Raw genomic sequence first — 24409 nt, 5'->3', positions numbered from 1 at the left:
TCCCTCTAGATGTGGTGCAGACACAGACAATCTATTGAGAAAGGAAAGCAGCTGGGTAGGGTGTGGGGAAGCAGGCCTGAGGAGCTGATCACGTGCTCATTCGATGGAGAAGAGTTCAAAGGCCCGCAGCTGGTAATTCTCGTGGTAAGGGGCTATATAAAACCAGCCTGTGCCTGGCCCCACACCGAGGCTTGGTATGTGGCTGGCACTTCCTGGTGAGATACCGTGTGAGCTTCTATAGACGAAGGTGCCTGTGCCAGGCTCTCCCCTGAGTTGAGCTATGGATGGACTAAACTGAGTTCAGGAAGGTCAGAATGTACATCCCTGGCAGTTTTTCCTCCTCCTGTCCTTCCAGGAGAATCTTCTTCCCCCGAGGGGGCTGCCTTTCTCTCTGTAATGGCTGCTATGCTTTGGGCCTTTCCCTAAGGTACTCTTACCCTCCAGGAAATTGTGGAAAACCCAGAATTCATTCTTGGAGGAGCCACCAGGACTGACATCTGCCAAGGGGAACTGGGTAAGTAGAGAGGAGCGGGGACGACAGGGGATGCCACTTCAGTGCCCCAGAGTGAGAGCAGCACAGGCCCCTTGGGATCAGGGCACAGGGCTGGGCAGAGCAAGGCTGCCACCCTGTCCCCTCCCTCCCTAGTCTTCAGCTTTCTTCCCCGAAGGGAGTCCAGTGGCCTCCCCACCCCTGCCACTCCTGCTTTTCTGGTATGTAGTGCTTGGGTTCTGGGCCTGTCCAGAAGTTTCCAGAGAGTTGAGCCTCCCCTTAAAGCAGCACCTGATTCAGAGGCTCCCAGCCCTCCAGCTCCTCACGGTCACCTCATGGTTTCATAGCTCACTGACGCCTATACCGTGAACTTATGCACCTGCCAGATACACTCCCTAAACTTGCACACTGTTGTTCCTATTCCCAGACACCTCCCAAGACTGCACATCAGGAAACTGAGGCAAGGGAACCAAGCAATATGTCCAAGGTCATGAATGACAGCTGGCAGCCAGATTGCAAAGCCATTTGTCTACAGAAACCTCACTTCTAGCTATTACATCACAGTGGCTTTCGGGCTCACAGCGGGAAATCAGTCCAGTGCATCAAGAGTTAGGGCAAAACTTACCCTTGCCGGATATGTGAAAAACAAACACATCATAGAATCTGCTAAAGAAGGAAGCATGGCTTGTGTAGATTGAGCTACTCATAGCCCAGGCTGTCACCGTGATCCTTGTCACTGGAATCTCAATGTCTTCACTGAGTTTCTTCACTTAGAATCCCAAAGCCAGATGCTGAAACTGGTGACGTTAGACTAGATTGAGAAAGAAAGAAAGAAAGAAAGAAAGAAAGAAAGGAAGGAAGAATATGGATGGATAAGGGTATGTAGATGATAGATTGAAGACGATAATAGACAATAGATAGATGATATATAGATGATAAATTAAAGACATAAGATATATAGATAGACTATAAAAGATAGTCAATATATAACAAGTAAATAGATGATAAATGATAGATAACAGATATACAAGATTGATAATACAGATAGAAAGTAGACTGAAAGATATACCATACAAAATTGATAGATCATACATAAATAAATGTACAGATATGCTATATGATTGACAGATGATAGATGGTACAATTGACAGATGATGGATGGTCAATGAATGGATGGATAGAAGAATGGTGGATAGGTAAATGTTGTATGGGTAGATTAGTGATGAAGGACGGTAGCTGGATGGTGAATGCATGGGTGATGGGCAGAGGTGGATGAGTGAGCGATGAGTAGATGATGTCTAAATGATACATAGATGGATAGATGGATGGAGAGAGCAGTCTAGGCTACATACGGGGTCCAGGTCAGCCTGGTATATAGAATGAAAAAAAAAGCAAAAAAGAAAAAAGAGAGGAAAGAAGGAAGGAAGAAAGGAAGGGAGAAAGAAAGGCTAAGGAGCCTCCCTGGAGCTGTTGCTGCTCAGAGCTGAACCAAGCCTGGTCTAGGAGAGGCAGTAGCCCAGGACTGCAGCAGACACCACTCGGTTGTTTCCAAGACCCCTTCCCCACCCTGACTCCAGAGCCCCTGAGACACATCGTGCAGCTCTGGTCCTCTGGGACCTTATGAAGATGAGATGCGACCACTCAGCAAACGCTGCCCGAGTATCTAATAGGCACACAGAGCACGACAGAAGAGCAGGCTGGACAGGGGGAGGGGACCGAGGGGTTCGCTGTCACTCTGTCGTCTTTAGAAAAGTGGAAATGTGTCTCCTTACCCCTCGGGACCGACTCCTGAGAATCAGCAGCAGCAGAAAGTTTGATCCCTATGTGACCTTCACTCTGCAGGAGACTGCTGGCTCCTGGCGGCCATCGCCTCCCTAACCCTCAACCAGAAAGCACTGGCCAGGGTGGTTCCCCAGGACCAAGGCTTTGGCTCTGGCTATGCCGGGATATTTCACTTCCAGGTAAGGAGAGCCTGAGCCTTTGTGTTTGTTTCGGGGGTAGGAGGCCCAGGAGAAAGTGTGTGCAGCTTTGTACTGTTGACAGCTCTGGGAGCTGTGTGATAGTGTGCATGAGTCCTAGTGTGAACTGTGGGGATCTTCTACGGGGATTTCTAGAGGCAGCAAGCACCAGGAAAGGAGGTGCACACAGTGTCCTCAGGGAAACATGGCTGCTCCTCTGGGGAGCCAGGGCATGTCTCATAAGCAGAGCGGCTCCCTTCACTGAGGAAGTGCAGTTGGGGAGCTGTTGGAGGCTTTCAAACAGAAAACTGAGAAACACGGTCACACAAGCCACGACCTTATGTGACAGCTGATGGTGAGGCTGTCCCTGGAGTCTGATCCTAGTGTTGTCTAGGTTCTTCTGCCGATTTCTCTCCACCTAGGTAAACACACGTGTAATACACAAATGAGCACAATGTACAAACACATTCATAGGTGTATAGACTCACATGTGTGTGTATACCTACCTGCATTCATAAACACACACACGCACTAACATGCCTGTGCCAAGACACACATGCTTCTATACATGCAGGCAACGCACGTTCTTGCATTATCATACCTGTGGACTCATACACAGTACACCCACACAGATGCGCTAGCTCACATATATGCACACTCACACACACACATTCACATATACACATTCTGTCCCACACACAATCGCGCGTGTGCTCACCCTCTGTCCTGGTTTCTTTCTGTCTGTGATAGAGCCCTTTGATGGAAGAGTAACCTAGAGGAGGACAGGGTTTATTCAGCTTATACTTTCAGGTCACGGTTCTTCACCTAGCGGAAGTCAGGGCAGAAACTCAAGCAGACACCATGGAGCAATGGTTTGCTCACTAGCGCATGCTAGCGGTCTTATACAGGGTGGGACTGTCTGCTGAGGTCGGGGAGGGGGGCCCACAGGGAGCTGAGCTCTCCCGCATCACTTTTCAGTCAAGACAAGCTCTCAGACACGGCCACAGGTCAACCCAGTCCGCGCAATTCCTCAACTGCTATGCTGAGATGACTCCAAGCTGTGCCAGACAGTTGATGCCATCTAGGACACCCACACAGTGCACATTTAAGGGTATACACACATGGATTAACCCACAAGTGCATGCACATGAACGCTCACAGACATGTTCACAAACTTAAGTATGTATATGGGTACTCAAGCCCATAAAGGCTTATGTTCACACATGCATACACCCAAACAGACTCTCAGGTGCATTACCCATATGACCCTCATTTCCATATGCATGGCACATAGGGAAACCAAGTCCATACATTCATGTTGGAGCTCTGTCTATGAACCAAGCAGGACTATGCGGGTTGGAAAATGTGGGATAATGAATGGCCAGGACTAGGAGTATACACAGAGACTGGGAACAGAGCTGAGCCCATACACCACCCTCCCCCCACCTAACCTGGTGCCCTATGGAGATGTGTTAGTTCAGAGCACAGACATGTCTACTGTGACGGATTCCTCACCCACTTCCATGGTGACACAGTTCTGAAATTGAATTTTATGATGGATGAAAGCCCAGTATATGGCTGAGTGGACAAATCCAGGTAGCCTTGCTGTGACACCTGGGTTATCCTGCTATGACGCCCAGATGACTCTGCCACGACGTTCATGCGGTCCTGTGTGACACCAGATAAGATTCTCCTTGGAGCACAAGGGAAGTTTGCTCAGAGGGAGGACCCAAGGGGTGAGCATTTACCATGGGGACCACACCTTGGGACTCACCCTTGTCTCCTCAACTTGCCCTGGCACCAGTTCTGGCAGCACAGCGAGTGGCTAGATGTCGTGATTGATGACCGCCTGCCCACCTTCAGGGACCGCCTGGTCTTCCTCCATTCCGCTGACCACAATGAGTTCTGGAGCGCACTGCTGGAGAAAGCCTACGCCAAGTGAGTGGGGCTCCTGCCTCCTGCCCCCAGAGGCCCAGGCTCATCCACTCACAAGGACGTTTGGTGGGAAAACTGGTGTGGTTAGTAAGGAAGAGTGCTCACATCTCCTAGGACACAGGCAGACAAGCCTGATGCAGCGGTCCACAGTGAACAATTGATGAGACATACGTCAGATTAGAGAAAAGCCGGAAGCTAGCCATTGGAGGGCAAGGTTACCCACCAGTGCGTAACCTTGCATATGTGGATGGAGGGAGCTGGAGCACAGGGGGCTCTCACCCATCAGAGGCAGCGGTGAGAAGTGCATGTGTATAAACGTAGGTTATACACACAAATACAAAATGCTAGGTTGGCCGTGAATGGCTGTAACCCCAGTGCTGTAGGGAACAGGGGCAGGAAGGTTTCTGGAGTTTGCTGGCCATTGTCCTAGCCCCAGACTCAGTGAAAGACCCTGTAAGGGAACAAGGAGGAGAGTGATAGACATGACATTCACAACCCTCCCCTGGCTTCTGTGTGTGCACACAGGCATATGCATCCATACACAACAGCTGCACACATACATTCACACACACACACACACACACACACACATTTCAAGAAGAAGCTGGGCATAGTGATGAATGTCTTTAACCCCAGCTCTGGGAAAACTGAGGTAGGAGGATCAACATAAGTTTGAGCCCAACCTGGCCTGCTCAGGCTAGCCAGGATATATAGCAATATTGTGTCTTAAGTTTTTTTCTTTCAATTAGAAGCTGAATGTGGTTCCTTACTCCTACAGTATTAGAACTGGGGAATCTGAGACAGAGGGATTGCTGTGAGTTTGAGGCCCACTTGGTCTATGGAATCAGGGCCTGTCTCAACAAAGAACAATGAGAATCCCCGTTGTGGAATATTTGTTTGACTATATAACAATGTGCTGCATCTTTCTAACTGTGCAAAGATGTGTTGCTGTTTTATCTTGCCTGCCTAAAGGCACCTGATTAATCTAATAAAAAATTGAATGATCAATACAGAGGGAGGAGATATAGGTAGAACTTCCAGGCTGGGCAAGTAAGTAGGAGGAGGAATTTAGGCTTGGGGAAGAAAGAAAAGAAATGCCAGGGAGATGCCAGGGAGACTCCAGGGGCCAGCCAGACACAGAGGAAAAGGGAAAGTGGGAATACAGAATGAAAGAAAGGTTAAAAAAACAAATAAAACAAACAAACAAACAAAAAACCTCGAGGCAAAACGTAGATGAATAGAAACAGGATAAATTAAATTAAAAGAGCTAGTGGGACAAGCCTAAGCTAAGATCGAGCATTCATAATTAATACATCTCTCTGTCTTTATTGGGGAGCTGGTTGGCAGTCCAAAGAAAATTCCAGCTATGAATCTCAGCACTTAGGAGGCAGGAGAACAAACAAGAAAGCGTGCAGTTTAAACACACAAACCATGTTCAGCAGGAAGACTGTGAGAGAGCTCCACAGACTCCTCCCCTTGCCAGCCTCGGTTGCTCAGCTGGCTGGTGCCCAGGACTTGCCCCACTACCAACCACTGCCTTTCCTCATAGAGTCCAGCTTGCGCTCTGCGAACTGAGCAAACCGTCTCCCTGTCCCTCCACCCCCTCAAACAATCCACTCTTCCATCGTCATAGGCTTAACGGGAGTTATGAGGCCCTGAAGGGGGGCAGCACCATGGAGGCCATGGAAGACTTCACTGGGGGTGTGGCCGAGACCTTCCAAATGCGAGAAGCACCGGAGGACTTCTATGATATTCTGGAGAAGGCCTTGAAGCGTGGTTCCCTGCTGGGCTGCTCCATAGATGTAAGTGGCTGGCCGGCCATCTAGGCACCAACAGACAGAAGCAGCAACCCAAAAGGCACTTGAGTATGGTCATCTTTAATTACCACACAAGGTGGTAGAACACTTGCCTGGCTTGCAGGCAGCCCTGGGACCCGTCCCCAACACTGTATAAGAGAGACTGGGGAGACACAGCTGTGACTCCTAGCACTCAGGAGAAGGTGGCAGGAGGGTCAGAAGTTCAAAGTCATCTTCCACTCCATAACCGGAGGACAGGCTGGGATACGCCAGATTGTCTCAAACAAACAAGCAAATGCAAGCCTTTGTTTAATGCGTGTTGGGTTGCAAAAGGCAAATATCCCTGCAGCCAAGTGAGGCACCCGTGAGGTCTGGAAGCGCGGGGTCTGTGTCTCCTGTCAAACCCAGGGCTGCTTCCCCAGCAGCACAGCAGCCAGGGCGCTGGCTGTGCTCAACGCCAGAGCTGTCACTCTGCTGCCCATCAACGCTGACGTCATCCCACCCAAGGGACCCTCCGGCGTGCTTTTCTGAAATGTGTTCCTTTTACTTTCTATGCCATGAAAGAGAAGCCACCAGATAGAAAGCCACCAGCATTTTCCTAATTCCGCTATGCAGTAGGATACATACGTAGATATAATTTCTACCCTCTGCTTTTGAAAGCTACTCAAGTTCACCTTTCTTTTTGGATTAACTATAAAAATTTGTTTTTTTTATAAACGCTTCTCCTGAAGATTCATGTTTTGTAACCAAATCACGTTACCAGGGTATGTCTCTCCTCTGTGTCACTGTGGGTGCCATCTACCCATCTATAACCAGGGTGGCTAGTTTCTGTTTGGAGATAGAAAAGCAAACTCATTTCAATCTATGGGGTCATCATCCCCCCCCCCCCCGACACCCTTGGAAGAGATTGGTATTGCTGTCTATCACTGATGAACCTATTAGGGCATCCTGCACCCCCAACTTCTAAGACTTGCATACATGGTTGCCCTAGCGGAAGTGAGGACTGGGATGTGTGAGCTGGGCATAGGGCTGGGGCTAGGGCTGATCCGGGGAGTCTGGGTCAGAGGATGGGTATGACCCTTGTTCTTCCTTTGTTCTAGATCCTGGATGCCTCTGAATCTGAAGCCCGCACACCTTTTGGTCTCGTTAAGGGCCACGCCTACACTGTGACTGGGCTGGACCAGGTAGGGATGGGGCCCACTTTAGGAGACTGAGGTCGGGAAACAGGACAACACCGGTCTTCAGATTTGCTGTGAGCAGAGAACAGACTACCTAACACAGGTGGGCTGGGGTGAAACACAGCAGGCAGGAACCAGAGAGCAGGCAGGTGATCTCACTCCGAACTCGCCGTTTGGGAATTGCAGTTGGTCTGAGCTTATGGTTCTTTGTTTGGTTGGTTGGTGGCTTGATTGGTTTTTGGAGACAGGGTTTCTCTGTGTAGAACTCGCTCTGTAGACCAGACTGGCCTCAAACTCACAGAGATCCACTTGCTTCTGCATTCTGTCCACAGACAAGGTGCTTGCTCATTTCTGAATGTGAGATTTCTGACAAGAGTTGGCTCGTATGATTACAGAACCATGAGCTCCCGAATTCTGAGGCTTGAATTGTTTCCTTTTTTCTTGTCTGAGACAGAATCTCACATATTTTAGGCTGGCCTTGGACTTGTTATATTGTCAAAGATGGTCTTGAAGTTTTGGTTCACGGGCTTCTACCACCCAAGTGCCTCAAATGGATGGGCCATCTGGGATAGCGTTGCACATCTGTAGCCCTAGCATCCTGTTACTCCAGCAACGGGAGGCTGATGCCAGCCTGGGTTACACAGCAAGCTCGAGATGAGCCTGGGTGCTTAGTGAGACTCTGTCTCAAAAGAAAATGACTTTCTCACCAGGCCTGGTGGTGTAGGCTTATAATCCCAGTACTTAGAAGGCTGGGATGGGAGTGTGGGAAATCGAAGGCCAGGATATAGAGAAACCTGTCTCAGAAAAGCTGAGTGGGCCTGAAAGAAGATGTGTTTGGGCAACACATCTCCAGTGTGTTTTACCCACGAGCCTGAATAATGTCGCCATACATAGAAACGGACCTGGGTCTTCCGGATGACTAAAGCCAATGTCAGGCTCATCACACTGTTTCCTTGACGCTTTTTCCTTTGAGGTAAACTTCCAAGACCGGAGAATCAAGCTCATTAGAGTTCGAAACCCTTGGGGCCAGGTGGAGTGGACCGGGCGCTGGAGCGACAGGTGAGAGGCTCTGTTCCTTCTCCGTGGCCAGCTCCATGTGTCTGGAGTCCTGTGCAGAACTCCCTGATTCTTCCCTTCAGGCCTCACTTAGAATACCTATGTCAAACTTGATCCTGTATAAACAACTCTCAGGATAGCTCTTTCACCGCCACGCAGTCACATTTGCAGATAGTTACTGCCACTGGGGTATCAAGAAGGACTTTGACTCCAGTTACGGGAATCCATGTATGCATGTGTGCGTGGGTGAGTGTGCATGGGTGTTTGAGGCTGGGAATCTCTGAAACACTGCCAAGCAGGTCACTCTACAGCTCTTTCTGGTAGCCATTGATCTCTGGCGAAAGCCAACAGAGAAACAGAAGAAGAACAGGAAATTGGCCCATTACTAGACTCTTTCCAGGCTGTCCCCACCAGTCCTAGAGACAGTGATCAGGTGACTGGGAATTGAGAAGACACAGCCTCTCCACAGCCCTGCAAGACTCTGGTGCTGCTGGTCCACATTTGCCCTTCTCAGATGTCAAGGAGACTGGCTAGGAAGGATTTGGACCAGGACTGCAAAGGAAGGGCAAGATGAGCCTCCCTCTGCCGGTGGAAATGGGGAGAACTGAGACAGAGTGAGGCCTGAATTAACAAGACTGACGTTGAAACTAGAATTAACATGAGTTGCAGAATCAATCTATAAAAGGAAGCTGCCATTTTCCTCTTCTGAAACTCTGGCTGAAGGAGAAACGGAGGCTGCAGTTGGAGAAGGACAGAGGCTGTCTGCCCACAGAGCAGGTGGCATGACCATTCTAGTCCCTTGGGGTCCTATGCTGCCACGTCAAAGGCCTTGCTCAGCTGCCCATCGCTGAATGCATCCCACTTTGAAGAAGATGACTCAGCGAGTCAACAGAGACCCTTAGTTCTCTCTTCTGTCCTGTTGGGGCCCTCCCTGGATGCCATGAGCCTGCCTAGCCCTGCCACACAGTCACCAAATCACAGCAGAAGTGACGAGATTTAAATGACAGCCACTCCCTTCACCTGAGATCTCACCATCCAGAGTATCAATTAAATATGGTCAACTGAGGTCTGAAAACACAGTATCATATGGAAAATTCTAGATATAAATATTGACCACCACTGTGTTGTGGTCTATTGCAGTGTGTGTTCAAGTAACCTTATTCTACTTGATGACAGCCCCAAGTGTACAAGTAGTGACATTGGCCACTTAGACAGGCCAGAGGAATCAGAAAATTCAACCTTCGTGTGAAAATATAAAAGTGCTTACCTTAATTAGGAAAGAAAAACAGTATATGTTGGGATTTCTAAGATCTACAGGATAATTAGAGCAATAGATGATAGATAAATAATAGATAGATAGATAGATAGATAGATAGATAGATAGATAGATAGATGATAGTATATGTTTGATGGATAGGTGGTGAATGGATTGATGGATAGATGATGGATGAGTGGATGAAGGATAAATTGTTGGGTTAGATAATGATAGAATGATAGATGAATGAATGCACTGATGATGGATAATGGACAAAGATATTAATGTATGGATGCATAGATGATTGATGGATGTATAGATGATGGACATATTGGTACATGATGGGTTAAAATGAGTGTACAGATGACTGACGGATTGTGTGTGGATGAATGGATAGCTAGATGACGTACGGATTGGCAGATAGAGAGATGACGGACTGATGGATGTGGAAGGTAATAAGTGGATGGGTAGATAATTGATGGCTGGATAGACAGATGGAGATTGAAGAATGAGTGTACAGGTGATGGATGGATAGAGCAAAGGAAGATGGGTAGGTAGATGATGGATTAGTGGACGGGTCCATGATGGATGGGTGGGTGATGTGTGAATGCATGGATGGAAGGACGATAACTAAATACTATAGGTGGATCCCTTGGGGATCCCAGAACCTACCCAGGCAAGGCTAGGGAGCCTGCTGGGTTAGAAGACAATGAGGGAGTCCAACACACACAGCACTGAGACCGGAATGCCAAGCTTGAGCAAGGGTGTCCGCGTTTCTCCTCGGCAGCTCTTCTGAGAGTGAGTTCTAGGTCTACTTGAGCCTTCCAGTTGGGGCCTGAGGTTGGACTCAGCCACAGAAGACCCTTCCTGAGTTCCTGGTAGCATAAAGGAGGCACTTGGTATTTCAAATGGCCCCCACAGGAGTTAGTAGCACTTTCCGCTGACAGTTTATAGACAAGGAGGCTTTGGCTTGTTCCAGGCCACAGGCAGGCTGTGAGTTAGTGGCATGCATGAACCGTGACCTCCAACAGGGCTACTTTGTCAGTTCCTTGTGACTGGCCCACAATGACCTATGAAAGGACTGTCTACCAACAACACCTGTAACCATTGTCACGCTGGAGCCGGCGGTGAGCTGGCCTCATGTCCCTGGGCCCAGTGAGCCTCACTAAGCAGGAGATGATCCCTACATTATGCATGTCTGGTTTGATGTGACTCCAGGGTGGTGGCCCTGAACCCAGGCTGAACTGTGGCTCTGATCTTTCAGCTCCCTCGAGTGGCGCTCTGTGGACCTGGAGGAGCAGAAGCGCCTGGGTCACTCTGCTCTTGATGATGGGGAGTTTTGGTAATGGCTTCCTTTCCATTTTTGTGTGCAATCAGGGTCATGTATCCAACAACCGCCCCTCTTTCTCCCTTTCCTTCCTCATCCCCTTCCCTCTTCCCTCTGTCTTTCTCCCTGTCTCCATCCTTCTGGGAGGGACCCCAGGAGTGTCCCCCCCTCCAGGAAGAGAGTTAGGTGGTTGACTGTACAGAAGCTGCTGCCATTGCCATGATGCCTGATAATGTGTCCTCGCCTCTGTCTCAGGATGGCATTCGAGGACTTCAAGGCCCATTTTGACAAAGTGGAGATCTGCAACCTCACACCTGATGCCCTGGAAGACAATGCCCTCCACAAATGGGAGGTGACCGTCCACCAAGGAAGCTGGGTTCGTGGCTCCACAGCTGGTGGCTGCCGCAACTTCCTGGGTAGGTGGCCTCTCTGTCATTCCGTCTCCTATTCCCATATCCAGTCTATCTGGGGACATGGAAGGGACATGCTGTAGAGTGGGACAGCAAGCTCAGAAGATGACAGCCGAGTCTTAGGCAGAAAGCTGGTAAGAGACACCCAGGGAAATGCCCTGTTGTAAGGTTCAGGGGACATAGCCACAAGTCACACCAGGTTAGTGGGGGGAAAGGATCTACTGCCCCACAGAGAAGTGGGGGGCAGGCATCAGAGCCTTAAAGGGCTGTGTGGGTAATGGTTGAGGAGGTGGAGGAAGCAGAAGAGTCTGAGTACTGCTGAGGGTAAAGAAAGTAGGGCGAGAGGGCCAACGGAAACAGAGAGGAAAGAGACCACCTCTCCAGGACTGGAAGCAAGCAGCGGGGGTGCAGTAGAGAGTGTATGTGTCCTTCTGAGTGTGGGTCTTGTCATTTTGGTCTTTGTGTTAGTGTTATGAGTGCTCACATGTATGAGCCCAGGAGTTGGGTTTTTATTTTGATTTTGTAATTTTTTTTTCTGTGTGCTCATGTGAGTTGAGAGACAAAAGACAACCTTGACTGTGACTCCTCAAAGTCACCGCCTTGTTTTTAAGGCAGGGTCTCTCACTGGCCAGAAGCTCATCAAGGAGACTAGGCTGGCTGGTCAGTGAGTGCCAGGAATCTGCCTGGTCCCACATCCCCAGCCCTAACTGTGTGCGCTATACCCACCTTGTCTTTTTACTTATCACATTTATTTAGTGTGTGTATACATACACGTGTGCATGTGTGTGCAAACATGCATATGCTTTCCATGGTGCACCAGTGGAGGCTGAGGAACAGCTTCTGGGAGTGGGCCTTCTCCTTCTGTCTTGTGGGTTTTAGGTCATCAGCTTTGATAGAAAATGCCTTTATCCACTGAGCCGTCCTCCTGAACATTTTGTTTATTGTTTATTTTGTTTTCATTTTTTGGTGGGAGTCGGTTCTGGGAAATCATACTCACATGCCCACACAGCAAGCATCTTGTCATCTGAGCTATGATTTTCCATTTTTAAGGGAGGGATAGTAATCCACCCCCTTTCAAATGCAGACACCTTCTGGACCAACCCACAGATAAAGCTGTCCCTGACCGAGAGGGATGAGGGCCGGGAGGGCTGCACTTTCTTAGCTGCCTTGATGCAGAAAGACCGCAGGAAGCTCAAGAGGTTTGGTGCCAACATGCTGACCATCGGCTACGCCATTTACCAGGTAGGGACCAGCTGCTCTCAGTGTCCCTGCAAGGACTGTGAGTTCCCTGTTGCTTCTGAACTCTGGGCCACAATAAACAGCCAGTTCTGCAGCTGAGTTGAGTATGGAGACCAGAGTCATGTCTCCCTGATGACCTCTGCTTTCCCTTGCAGTGCCCAGACACAGACCAGGACCAGGATGGACACCTGAGTAGGGACTTTTTCAGGTACCACGCCTCCCTGGCCCGAAGCAAGACATTCATCAACTTAAGAGAAGTGTCGGGTCGCTTCCAGCTGCCCCCGGGAGACTATGTCCTCATCCCCAGCACCTTTGAGCCACACCAGGAGGCTGACTTCTGCCTGAGAATCTTCTCTGAGAAGAGAGCAGTTACTCGGTGAGGAGTGGGAGCTGCAGAGTCCACAACTCTTGATGCACTCCCTGTGAGTGGGGGAGCCAAGGCAGCAGGAGCCTGAAGCAGTTCACATCGCCTGTGCTGTCAAGAAACAAGAGAGATGAATGCCGCTGCTCAGGAGGCTTTGTCCTTTCTGTGCAATTCAGGACCCAACCCCAGAGGAATAGTGCTGAGCAGGCCAAGCGGCTGGTCTCTGACAATGCCCGTCTCCTCTGGAGGCAGAGCTTATGATTTTTAGAGGAGCCCTGTTCTGAAGATCACCCCAAGAGCCCTTTTGGGGTGCATCTGCAAAGCTGGTGCTGTCATAGTCTCTAGGTTTCATGTGCTCAGGATGGCAGGCTGCCCGTGGGATCATGCCAGTCTCCTCTCCGGCACTCTGGGCGGGGTTGAAAGGCTGGGGATGGGGTCTTGGTGCAGGGAGGGGTTGCCAACCCCATGAGACACAAGTAACACTGAACAAGAGGGCTCTGACAGGCCAGAACCCTTCCATAGCTCTGGTCCCATGAGATGCATGCCCACAACTAAGATGCTGTACTTTCTGCCACTGCAGGGACCTGGATGAGAACGTAGACATTGATCTTCCTGAGGTGAGTCCTCCCGTGTGGCTGAGGAGGGAGGGGTTCAGCTGAAGGTTCTAGAACTCTTCTTTGAAACCACAGTAGCTGGCTGCCTGCAGCGAGGTAAGAGAGGTAAGCGCCCTGACTGGTTCTAACTCAGAGGTCAGGGCTTTTGTTTCTCATCCCTCAGAACACCTGACACCTGTAGGACTAGGCAGGGGCCAGGCAGGTGCTTGGGATAAAGTCCTCTCAGGTACCATCTTTCTTTGGGCTTGCCCTTCTCCTGAGAGGCCTCTGCTAATTGTTAAAGAAGTGAGATGACTTCAAATTTACTTTATTTAAGAAGATAGCTGAGATGGGGCACACTTGTGATTCCAGCACTTCGGAGGTTGGGGGGGGGGAGGCTCAGGACTTCAAGGCAAAGTTAAGACCTGCCTGGGATATATAAGGCTCCACCTCAAAACATACACACACAAAAAGAAAGATAAAGAAGGAAGGAAGGAAGGAAAGAAGGAAGGAAAGAAAAAGAAGGAGGGGGAGGGAAGAATAGAAGGAAGAGGGAGGGAGGAGAGAAAGAAGGAAGATCAGAAGGAGGGAGGGAGGGAGGGAGGGAGAGAAGGAGAGGGGAAGAAGAGAAGAAAAGAAAAGAAAAGAAAGAAAAGAAAAATGAGGTCGGTTGAGTTGGAGAACACAGGACTCACTGTGGGGGTTGCGAGATCTCTGAGCTGTGCTTAAGACCTTTCTGTCCATGTGCACAAGTCTGTGTCATATATGTGTGTCATAAAAGTAGAAGGGGGGCTAACCAAAAGGAGGAAGGGATCTAGCAGGGAGAGCAGGGGAGGCTAATGGAGGAATTAATAAGGTCAAAGTACATAATATGCTTGAATCAACATGTCATTGTGAAATCCAAAGCTGCATAATAAATATTGGCTATGTGAGGGGTGAGGGAAGACTCCAAAGTGTTCTGAAACGGTCCGCATGTCCACAGGCAGCAGAACCCGCTTCGGGGAAAGCCTGCTGCTCTGTGCTGCCCCCTAGGACTGCAGTTTATTTATTTATTTATTATTTTCTAAACATACAAGGGCAGCCAGTATATGGCGGTTCTGTTGATGAGGACAACTGACCAGGTCTCTTCCTCAAGAGGTCACCAGATCTCATTACAGATGGCTGTGAGCCATCATGTGGTTGCTGGGACTTGAACTCAGGACCTTTGGGCCAAAATCTACAGCAGAGCAAAACACCTAAACTGTACTGAGCCATCTGCCTGCTCTGGGTGCTGGTGACAGACTTGGAAGGTGACTATCAAGAGAGATATTAGATCTGTCCAGACACCCTTAGCCTTCTCATTCATGTTAAGGGAGACTTAGGGAGTACAGATCTCCCACTCTGGACAACTGCAGTGAGTTCACTCAAGCTAAGCTTCATGTTCTTGATGAAACCAAGTTGTTCATCTAGCTTTGAGAGATCAGGAGATGCCGGATGAACCCGCAGGGCAGCTCTGGCCACGTGACTGAAAAGGCCCTCTTCTCTAGCCCCATGTGAAACGCTCTGGAGCAGCTTGATGCTGGCCAGCATGTTCTGTGCTGGGCACTTCCCGTTCTTTCCTTTTGTTGTGAGGGGATTGAACTAAGGACCTCCCACGTACTAGGGAAGAGCTCTGCTGGCTTTTCCTTCAGGGCCAGCCTAGCGTCCGGTGTGGGGCTCCTCTTTTCTGCTATTAATGTGGGAAAGCACGTGTCTGGCTTCTCTTCTGTGAGTTCCTCTCTGACCTTTACACAACCTCACTTGGCTCTTGCAGCCCCCAAAGCCAACTCCACAGGAGGAGGAAACAGAGGAGGAGCGGCAGTTCCGGGCCCTGTTCCAGCGAATTGCTGGTGAGGTAGGATACAACCGTCTTGGTCCCCTCTACACTCTGACTCTGGCTAAGGGCCTGCTCTGGGTTCCCAGCAGAGGACTGTGATCATGAGCTTGTCAACAGCATTTCCCCGAGCCCTTCTGGGCTTGTTACAAAATAAAGCCAGCTTGGTCCCTGGGGTTGCTGACAGTGTCAATAAATCACCTCTGTTGACCAGCGATAGGTTAGGGATGGGAAGAAGGTTAGGGTTAGGGCTAGGGCCCATTGCTTGTCCTTGGTCTTCCGCCTCATTCTCGTCTCTGCTCAGCTTCCTTTTGGGGAGCCCTAGCAGTTCTTAGGAATGAGATGAAACCTTACCTAGCTCCAGGCCTCATGCCCCTACTGGTAACGGCCTCCTTAGAGACCATAATAGACACTAGTGACTGTATTACCTTGCTCCTTTCTCCTGCCTGGGGCTCCTGGATTGAAAGGGCCAGCCTGGGGGCATGATCTTATACTCAGAGGACCATATCAGCTGGTTGCTTCTCAGATACTTAGAAAGTGGGGCAGGGGACTCAGGTGGAGAAACGGGGCCATATGCAGCCACCCCTCTCCAGACCCAGGCATGATAGGGGTGAGGGGGGCAAATGATCTCCAGAGGATTTTAGAGGTGATGGGCTGGTCCCACCCATATCACCATAGCTGTGAGTCCTTGAGCAGGTGCATGTGGCAGGGACCGAAGTCCCCGAGGGAACGGTGCATGCAGCATTTGGATGGAAGTGGGGAACCAGTGCAGGAACATTCACTCAGCCTTAATTCGCAACAACCAATAAAAGCCCCTTGAGAGTGAAGTTCCACCTGCTCAGGTCCTGTCCTGCTCCACATCCAACTGGGAGGCTAGGTGTGTGGCCCCATGCCTGTTTCCCCTGGCCGGAGGAGCCATGTTCTGCAATATACTTTCTTACCAGTGCTGAACACCCCAAAGACCCACTCCCGGGGCCAGGAAGCTTCAGTGGCAGAGCCGACTGGCATATGTTAAAATGATGTCAACAGTGACTATATCCACTTGGGTTAGTTCAGCACCTGAGCGTCTTGAGGAACTACCAGACCTCCAAGGGCATAAAAACCACATAGGTAGCTGGATGTGGTGACTTGTGCCTGTCATGTAAGCACAAGAGAAGCTGAGTAGGAAGATTTCCAGGCTAGACGGGCTACCTTGTCTCAAAAAAACTAAACAGGATCTGGTAAGATAGTTCAGCAAGTGTAAGTACTTGCCATTAAAGCCTGTTGATAAGCATTGGATCCCTAGTTCCCAGGTAAAGGTGGCAGGAGAGAGCCAGCCCTCCAGACATGTGCAGCTATCTCTCTCTCTGTCTCTCTCTGTCTCTCTCTCTCACACATGCACACACACACACACACACACACACACACACACACACACACTACAACACAATCTACTTTGAAGTGCCTGGACCACCTAGAACTGCAGTCTTCCTTCTGTGTCTCTGGTAACATCAGCTTCTGTTTTGTAGATGGTGGAGGTAGTTGCTCTCTTCAACTGACAATTCCAAAATTGACCCCTAGAGGTTTTATATTAACCAGTGAACTGTGTCCTAGGTCTCCTGCCTTGACTAGCAGGTGAGACTCCCATACATGAAGTGTTTCCAGTTCTCTGTGTACTCCTGTGAGAAGGTACGAGGACCTTCTCGGGGAACCTTGCATCCTCTGGGGAATGAGCAGCATGCCTTTCCCTTCCCTGAGTTTCTCCAGGCTGCTGTCTCTCCCGGGGCCGATGGCCCTCCCCTGAGAAAGCACTGGGCTGCAGCTACCATGGAGGTGAACTCAGCTCCCAGCAGTGTCCTCAGGGCCTTTCCAAGGAGCCAGGTCCAATTTAGGATTGATAAGGATCATGAAGAACAATTGTCTCTACTCCACAGGACATGGAGGTGTCTGCTGAGGAGCTTGAGTATGTTTTAAATGCTGTTCTGCAAAAGAGTAAGTGTCATTCCCACAGGGGACAGGGGCTCTCTGGAGAGGAAGAATGGCCTCACTAGCTGGGCTCACCCAGGCCCTGCTCCTTAGAGCCTCAGATCTGCTCGCCATGGCTGGCCTGTATGCAGACTGTAGAAACTGTTCTCTTTGCTGGTTTCCCAACTGCAGAAGTGATGCAGGCATGGTAGAGTGTTCTGCAGACTTTCCTACAGAAAACTTAGTGGTAAAGATAAAATCCATCGCACATCTTGACCCCAAGTAACCACTGTCACTGTGTGTGTGCACTGTGAATGTGTGTGCATTTGTGTCTGTGTGCCTTGTCTGTGCTGGGCATGTGTGCATGTGTGTTATCTGTGTTGTATGTCCACTTGTGTGTGTATGTGTGTATATGTGTCTATGTTTGCACATGTGTGTAAGCGTCTATTCCAGGACATTTTTGCCACAGCAGTCACTTCCTATTCCATCCTCCCCCAGTTCTGGTAAACTCTCAGCTGTCTTCTGTCTTAGACCTGACATTCTGGGCATTTCACACAAAAGAATCATGCAATTTGTGGTTGTTACTAGATTCTTACACATGGAATACTGGTGCGTGTCTGTGTATGTGTGTGTGTGTCTGTGTATGCGTGTGTGTGGTGTGTTCACATGTACAGATGTGCAGAGCCAGAGAACAACCTCAGATATGGCTCCTCCTGTCTTGTTTGTTTGGACAGAGTCTGTCATTGCCCTGGGAATCACCAAGTAAACTAGTCTGGCCAGCCAGGGAACCCCCAGTATGCCACCTCCCCAGTGCTGGGATTACAGATTCATGCCAGTGCTTCTGATTTTTTTGTTTTTTTGTGTGGGTTCTGGAGAATTGAACTTAGAACTTCATGCTTATAAGGCAAAAACTCCACTGCCTGAACACTCTCCCTAGCCCTTGTTTTTATTTTTTGGGACAGGGTCTGGCTAAATGCCTAGACTGGCCTCAAATTTGCCTTCCTCCAGCCCAGGATCTTGAATGCTGGGATTAAAGACACATTGTATACCCAACTACCTCTACGAGCTGTGTATGAATATCAAATTTCTTCAGCACTTTTGGGGATTTATTTTTTGTTTATTTGATTGTTTTTGTTTAAAACCAGATCTCTCTTGGGCCGTGACTGACCTGGAACTTGCTGTGATTCCCCTGCCTCTGCCTCTCTAGTGTGGGGATTATAGGCATACAATACCGCATTCAGCTCCTCTGCTATTTTAAATCCTGCCCTTTGAAGGTGTGTCGCTAGCCATTTTTATAACTTCTAAATACCCTTTGCAGTTATAGACAGGATGCTGATTGGGCTGGAGGGATGGCCCAGTGGTTAGGAGCTGCCCTTGCAGAGGACCAGAGCTGGGTTTCCAGCACGAGAGTTAGGCTGCTCATAATCTCTTGTAACTAGAACTCCGGGGCACCTCATGCTCTCTGCTGGCCTCCACAGGCACCGGTGCGTACACATGCGCAGACAAACCCACATACACACATCTTTAATAAACAGGCAGATGGTAAAAATCTTAGGATCCCTCGTGCTAAAGTATATGCGTAAGAACAGTCCCATCTTTAAGGCTTTCTGCACAGATTGCCAGCCTTTCTTCCAGAAGTCCAGTTCCTGCTCTCAGCATCCTTAGACGGTGTTCACATGATGGTCCCAGAGAGCCTCATTAAATACACCATGGACTCTCAGAAGAATAGGGGATAAATTTGTCTTGTCAGGGTCATTGATTGCATAGCTTCCCATGTAATTACAGAAACAGCCCTCAAGTTCAAGAAGCTGAGCCTGCTGTCCTGCAGAAATATCATCTCTCTAATGGACGTATCCTTTCCATGGACAGATACCCCTGAGCAGGGGTGTCCCCTAGTGCTCACTGTCCCAGGGTCCCCCTGAGCAGTGGTGTCCTAGTGTTTACTCTCTTGGGGGTCCCCTGAGCAGGGGTGTCCTAGGTGCTCACTCTCCTGGGATCCCCCCCTGAGCAGGGGTGTCCTAGGTGCTCACTCTCCTGGGGTCCCCCTGAGGAGGGGTGTCCTAGGTGCTCACTGTCCTGTGGCAGGCACCGCAGCTCTAGAAATAGAGGGCTCTCCCAACCTAACTAGGGTTTGGTCAAAATCAAAAGGGTCAGCACCACGCAGTGGAAAGAAGGTTTCTGAGGGGATCTGGGGTCTCCCCCAAGGGGACAATGGGCCTGCTTTCCTGTATTATAAATAGTCGGGTGATCCCCATCTTATCTGCCATTCCCGCTCTTCAGAGCTTCCTGTTTCCATCACTAAGTCACTCCCCCAGAGCCCCAACTCTGTTACCATATAACCCTGGCCTCCTCCTGTGAGCCCAGAGCCAGGCTACCATGAGGATCCTAAGTTGAAGGACCCTTAGCCCACGTGGCCAGACCAGTGGCAATGGGAAGCTGGAGTTTGAAGAGTTCCGGGTGTTTTGGGACAAGCTGAAGCACTGGATGGTATGTGATCTGGTCCAGATCCCCAACAGAGTGGGGCAAAGGCCTAGGCTACAGGTTGAGCAGTGTTGGGAGGGCGGTCAAGGAGCCGCAGTGCATCCTGTTGTTGGCAGAGGTGCAAGGGTGCTTCTGCTCGAGAGAAAAGGAGGCTGAGAATAGAGCCTGCCCTGTGAGACCTGCGTTGAAGACAAGAGGGCCCAAGTGGGTGGGGGTGGCACACACCTTTAATCCCAGCACTCAGGAGGCAGAGGTGGGCAGATCTCTCCAAGTTTGAGGCCAGCCTGGTCTACAAAATGAGTTCCAGAACAGCCAGGGCTACTCAGAGAAACCCTGTCTCCAAAAAATAAATAACTAAAAATAACGATAACAAAAAGGAGGAGGAAAGAAAGAAAAGTAAAAAGGGGTCCACGGGCTGGGGGGTCTGCTAAATTGATAATGTGTTTGCTTGGCATGCATGAAACCCTGGGTGTGATCCATAGCAAGAAGCTGGGCATTTTGCTGCACATCTATAATCCCAGCACTTAGGCAGCAGAGACACAAAGATCAGAAGTTTAAGTTCATCGTCTGCTACATAGAGATTTGGAGGCTAGCCTGGGCTAGATGAGACTCTGTCAAAGCAAAAGAGAAAGAAAGAAAGAAAGAAAGAAAGAAAGAAAGAAAGAAAGAGAAAGGGAGGAAGGACCGAAGGAAGAAAGGAAGAAAGGGAGGGAGAGAGGAGGGAGGAGGGGGAAGGTTCTGGTCCAACCTTGCCTAGAAGGCAGCTGTCATTCCGTGGCAGCTACCAGCTGTCACTGGTCCCTGGACTCTGACTTCTCAATGCTCCACTCCCTGGCCCAGAACCTGTTTCTCCGGTTCGATGTGGACAAGTCTGGCACCATGTCTTCCTATGAGCTGCGGACCGTGCTGAAGGCTGCAGGTAAAGAAACTGCAGTCAGAGGCGTGTTCTAGCTGGTTTTTCACCTGTTGTTTTAAGTGGGGAAAGAACCTGAGAGAGGATGGCTGGGGCAGTCAATTGGACAAGTGACAGGAACAGGAAAGGAGGCTGGGTGGAATGGGGGAGGGGCAATGAGGAAAGGGGGAAGGGAGAAAATATGGGGAAAAGAATCAACAAGGAAAGAACAGGGCTGTCTGTGATTGGCCAGCCTTGCTGTGTGCTAAACAGGCATTTACAGCCGCAACACAGTGTGACCCCTCGGGTCCTCTGTAAAGAACAGAATGTGTCCTGAGCAGAACAGACTGAGCAGGGAACTATGGGATTTCACCACGTCTTTGTCATCCTAAGTTGATATGGGGGAGAGCGGCCTATCTTGCTCCTCTGTGCCTATGGATGTAGACGCCAGGGTTTAGGAATGACAGGGCTGAGCATGGGGTGTGTGCCGCAGAGACCGTGCTCTGAGCCCGACCAGCCTCCACCTCTGGTGGAAGGGGGAGCATAAGCGAGAAGACCCCAGTGGACTTCCAAATGCTCCTGTGCGCATGCGGAAGGCACACACCCGGAGTTACAGCAGGGAACGAATTCCACTCCCCAAAAACATGCGTTAAGAAGCAGAGCAATGAAGACAGACCCAGATGGAATTCCAACTCATCCAGACTATCTGATGAATGAGAAAAACAAAGGCCAGAGAAGAGGAGCCATGTCCTGTGGTCGCAAGGGCATCTCCAGGGCCGCGCTGGCCTCCAGTGTGCATGGCACCTCTCTCTAGTATGATGTGAGGAGTGAGTCCCTACACAACATCCCTCCTTGAGGGTGGTATCCCCCTCAGGAGATAGCTACAACACCCTGGATCTTAAGGGTCTTGAGAGTACCAGTGGACTGGGGCAATGGCTCATCCGTCAAGGCACTAACCACACTACACAAGGCCCGGGTTCCACCCGTACTCTCACACAGGAACATCCACATGAACACACACACACACACACACACACACACACACACAAACTCACTTCTGTGACTCTGGAGACCCCAAAGCTGTGGGTTCACTATGGGACTCGGTCATCGCAGGTCCTGGGTCTCCTGTCCCTCTGCAGGCTTTCAGCTAAGTGGCCATCTCCTGCAGCTGATCATCCTCAGGTACACAGACGAGAGCCTCCAGCTGGGCTTTGATGACTACCTCAACTGCCTAGTGCGGCTGGAGAACGCAAGCCGTGAGTGTGCGGGGGAGGGGTAGTGAAGAGTGTGCAGGGGAGTAGTGAGTGTGCAGGGGAACCATGAGTGTGCAGGGGACCATGAGTGTGCGGGGGAGCCTTGAGTGTGCAGGGGACCATGAGTGTGCAAGGGATCCAAAAGTGGACAGGGGAGCTGAGAGTGTCTTGGACCCCTGGGGGCATGGAGTGCCCAGCTCCGGGTCTCCAGCCCTCATCTATGGGTATATAAGAAAGAACCCGGGAGCTGGGTGGTGGTGGCGCACGCCTTTAATCCGAGCACTTGGGAGGCAGAGGCAGGTGGATCTTTGTGAATTCGAGACCAGCCTGGTCTACAAGAGTTAGTTCCAGGACAGGCTTCAAAGCTACAGAGAAACTCTGTCTCAAAAAACCAAAAAAAAAAAAAAAAAAAAGAAAGAAAGAAAAGAAAAGAGAAAGAAAGAAAGAGCGAACAAACGAACCCGGGGAAAATATGGTAGATCTAGGACACAGAGAGGCACCGTGGGGTCTGTGAAGATAACTGTGCCCTGTCTTCAGCTGAGAGATGGAATAGGAGTGGCTGTAGGAGACTATGTCTTGTGGCTGCCATTCATCACACACCTACAGGTTGCGAAGGGCTGTAAGCGGGCAGGTCTCATACCACTTACTGAGGAAAGGCCCCATTTCAGATCGAGTCCCCCCACCTGCTGCTGTCCCTCCGAAAGCTTAGACACAGACTCGATCATTTTACCAGAGAGGAGGTGGTTCATTGTCATACTCTCCCCTACAAATAGCCCTGGAGAGTGGCCAGCGTGTCCAGGGCGGCTCAGCCATCCTCTGTCCCTTCTGCTGCAAACAAACATAAAGCCAATCCTTGTGGCTTTATAATCACTATGCATTTTACACCCCTGGAAAAAATCTTAGCTAATCTTCACCACTATGGGTTGCCCAGTCCATAGTGAAGTGTCCAGGGTGGTGAAAGAACGTCACCATTGCTTGGTAGACTCAGCATCCAAACAGGTCCATACTGCATCTGTGGAGTCTCCCTTCTCTCCTTGCTGCTCTGGGACAGCCCTCCTCCTCCTCCTTGTTAATCAACGTTTGGCTGTATATCTTCTGGAATGGGAGCCTGGCTTCCAGAGAAGACAGTCATTTCTCAGGTCTCTTGGGCCAGGACTTGAAGCCTGTTGAAGCCCCTTGGACGGTCTCCACCTTGCCAGGCAGGGAATTTGATCTCCATTAGAGGGCGCAGCTACCCACAGACTTTCCAGTGGTCCAGGAACCCTTAAACCCGCCCAGGGTCTTGTCTCCATCCAATGTGGCACTCCCTCCCTTCCACCAGGGGTGTTCCAGGCTCTCAGGATAAAGAACAAAGACATCATCCATCTCAACATAAACGAGGTATGGCCAAGCGGACCCCAGCTAGGGCCCGGCAGAGTACGAACACTCTGTAATCCTTACCCCAACCCCCCGGCAGGGTTAGCACTCACACTGGGCGATTACAGCGTAGAGGCTGGTGTTTCCGTTCGCTTGGCAGTCGGTAGGATCCGCGCTGCAATCCTTTGAGCTGTGGGTGTCTTTGTTGCGCTCGTGTCTGCTCGTGCTTTGCCCAGGGAAGCACGTGTGGAGGAAACAGAACATTCCATGCAAATGTGAGCAAGCCTGGTAGGAAGAAGGGAACCGCTTCCGGCTGCTTCTGTAGCGGTCCACTTTCCCACAAAGAGCCTGAGCTGTCTGCCTGCTTCTCTTTCCCTCAGCTCCACTGTGGTAGAGGGTCACCTTTATCTGAAAGAGGGAGGGTCACCAAAAAGCAAGCTGCCCTGCCCAAGATGTCTCTGGGAGGCTGCCCCCTTCAACAGGGAGAAAATACTGTCATCTCTCTGTCCTGAAAGTTCATTTAGCCTTTAAAAAAAGATTCACCTGGCTGGGGAGCTGTGTGCGAAGTGCCTGCTGTACAAACATGAGGACCCGAGTTGGAGCGCCCCCTCCCGCGCCCCCATAATCATGTAAAAAGTTGCCTTTGGTGGCGCGTTCTGTAATCCAAGCACTGGGGCCTGAGGCAGGTGGATCTCTGGAGCTCATTGGTCAGTATGGGCAACTAGTGAGCTCCAGTTCAATGAGAGACCCTGTCTCAAAATATAAGGTAGGAAGAATGCCTGATATCAACCTCTGGTCTGTAGGCATGCCTACATACTTAAAATAATTATATATTTTAATTTATATAAATCAAAACACACCTGCCAAATTTGTTTTAATTTAAATATTTAAAAAATGACTTCATGTTGAGTCAGAAGTCCAAATTTGTAGGGAAAATGATCAGCAGAGGACATGTGACATAAACTGAGGTCACTCCCGTGCTAGACCGGACTTGGAAGGGTAAGCCCTCGTCTCTCTCTCTCTCTCTCTC

General features: G+C 50.0%; 1 protein-coding gene and 1 long non-coding RNA gene across 2 annotated transcripts in view; one reads left to right on the top strand and one right to left on the bottom strand.

Moving 5' to 3' along the window:
* Positions 1-24409, top strand: part of Capn9 (calpain 9) — a 30042-nt gene that overhangs the window by 5465 nt on the left and 168 nt on the right. Inside the window, exons 3-20 of the mRNA XM_041649991.1 lie at positions 445-514; positions 2333-2451; positions 4253-4386; positions 6017-6185; positions 7280-7363; positions 8331-8416; positions 10933-11010; positions 11251-11411; positions 12490-12647; positions 12800-13020; positions 13589-13625; positions 15394-15474; positions 17367-17424; positions 19183-19247; positions 19816-19884; positions 20719-20797; positions 21910-22026; positions 23345-23403. Of these exons, the coding sequence (XP_041505925.1) occupies positions 445-514; positions 2333-2451; positions 4253-4386; positions 6017-6185; positions 7280-7363; positions 8331-8416; positions 10933-11010; positions 11251-11411; positions 12490-12647; positions 12800-13020; positions 13589-13625; positions 15394-15474; positions 17367-17424; positions 19183-19247; positions 19816-19884; positions 20719-20797; positions 21910-22026; positions 23345-23403 (1845 nt within the window). The remainder of the gene's footprint in view (positions 1-444; positions 515-2332; positions 2452-4252; positions 4387-6016; positions 6186-7279; positions 7364-8330; positions 8417-10932; positions 11011-11250; positions 11412-12489; positions 12648-12799; positions 13021-13588; positions 13626-15393; positions 15475-17366; positions 17425-19182; positions 19248-19815; positions 19885-20718; positions 20798-21909; positions 22027-23344; positions 23404-24409) is intronic.
* LOC121447014 lies at positions 12414-23630 on the bottom strand. Its single transcript, XR_005974149.1, has 3 exons — positions 23493-23630; positions 20627-20791; positions 12414-13119 (listed from the first exon to the last, which is right to left on the bottom strand). It is a non-coding gene; the product is annotated as an uncharacterized LOC121447014 (long non-coding RNA).

Source organism: Microtus oregoni, unplaced genomic scaffold (genome assembly GCF_018167655.1).
Source record: "Microtus oregoni isolate MIOR12 unplaced genomic scaffold, Mior012 000004F_ref0000308, whole genome shotgun sequence".
Lineage (NCBI taxonomy): Eukaryota > Metazoa > Chordata > Mammalia > Rodentia > Cricetidae > Microtus > Microtus oregoni.
The sequence above is the reverse complement of the archived record's forward strand: the minus strand, read 5'-3'. Positions and strand labels throughout refer to the sequence as shown.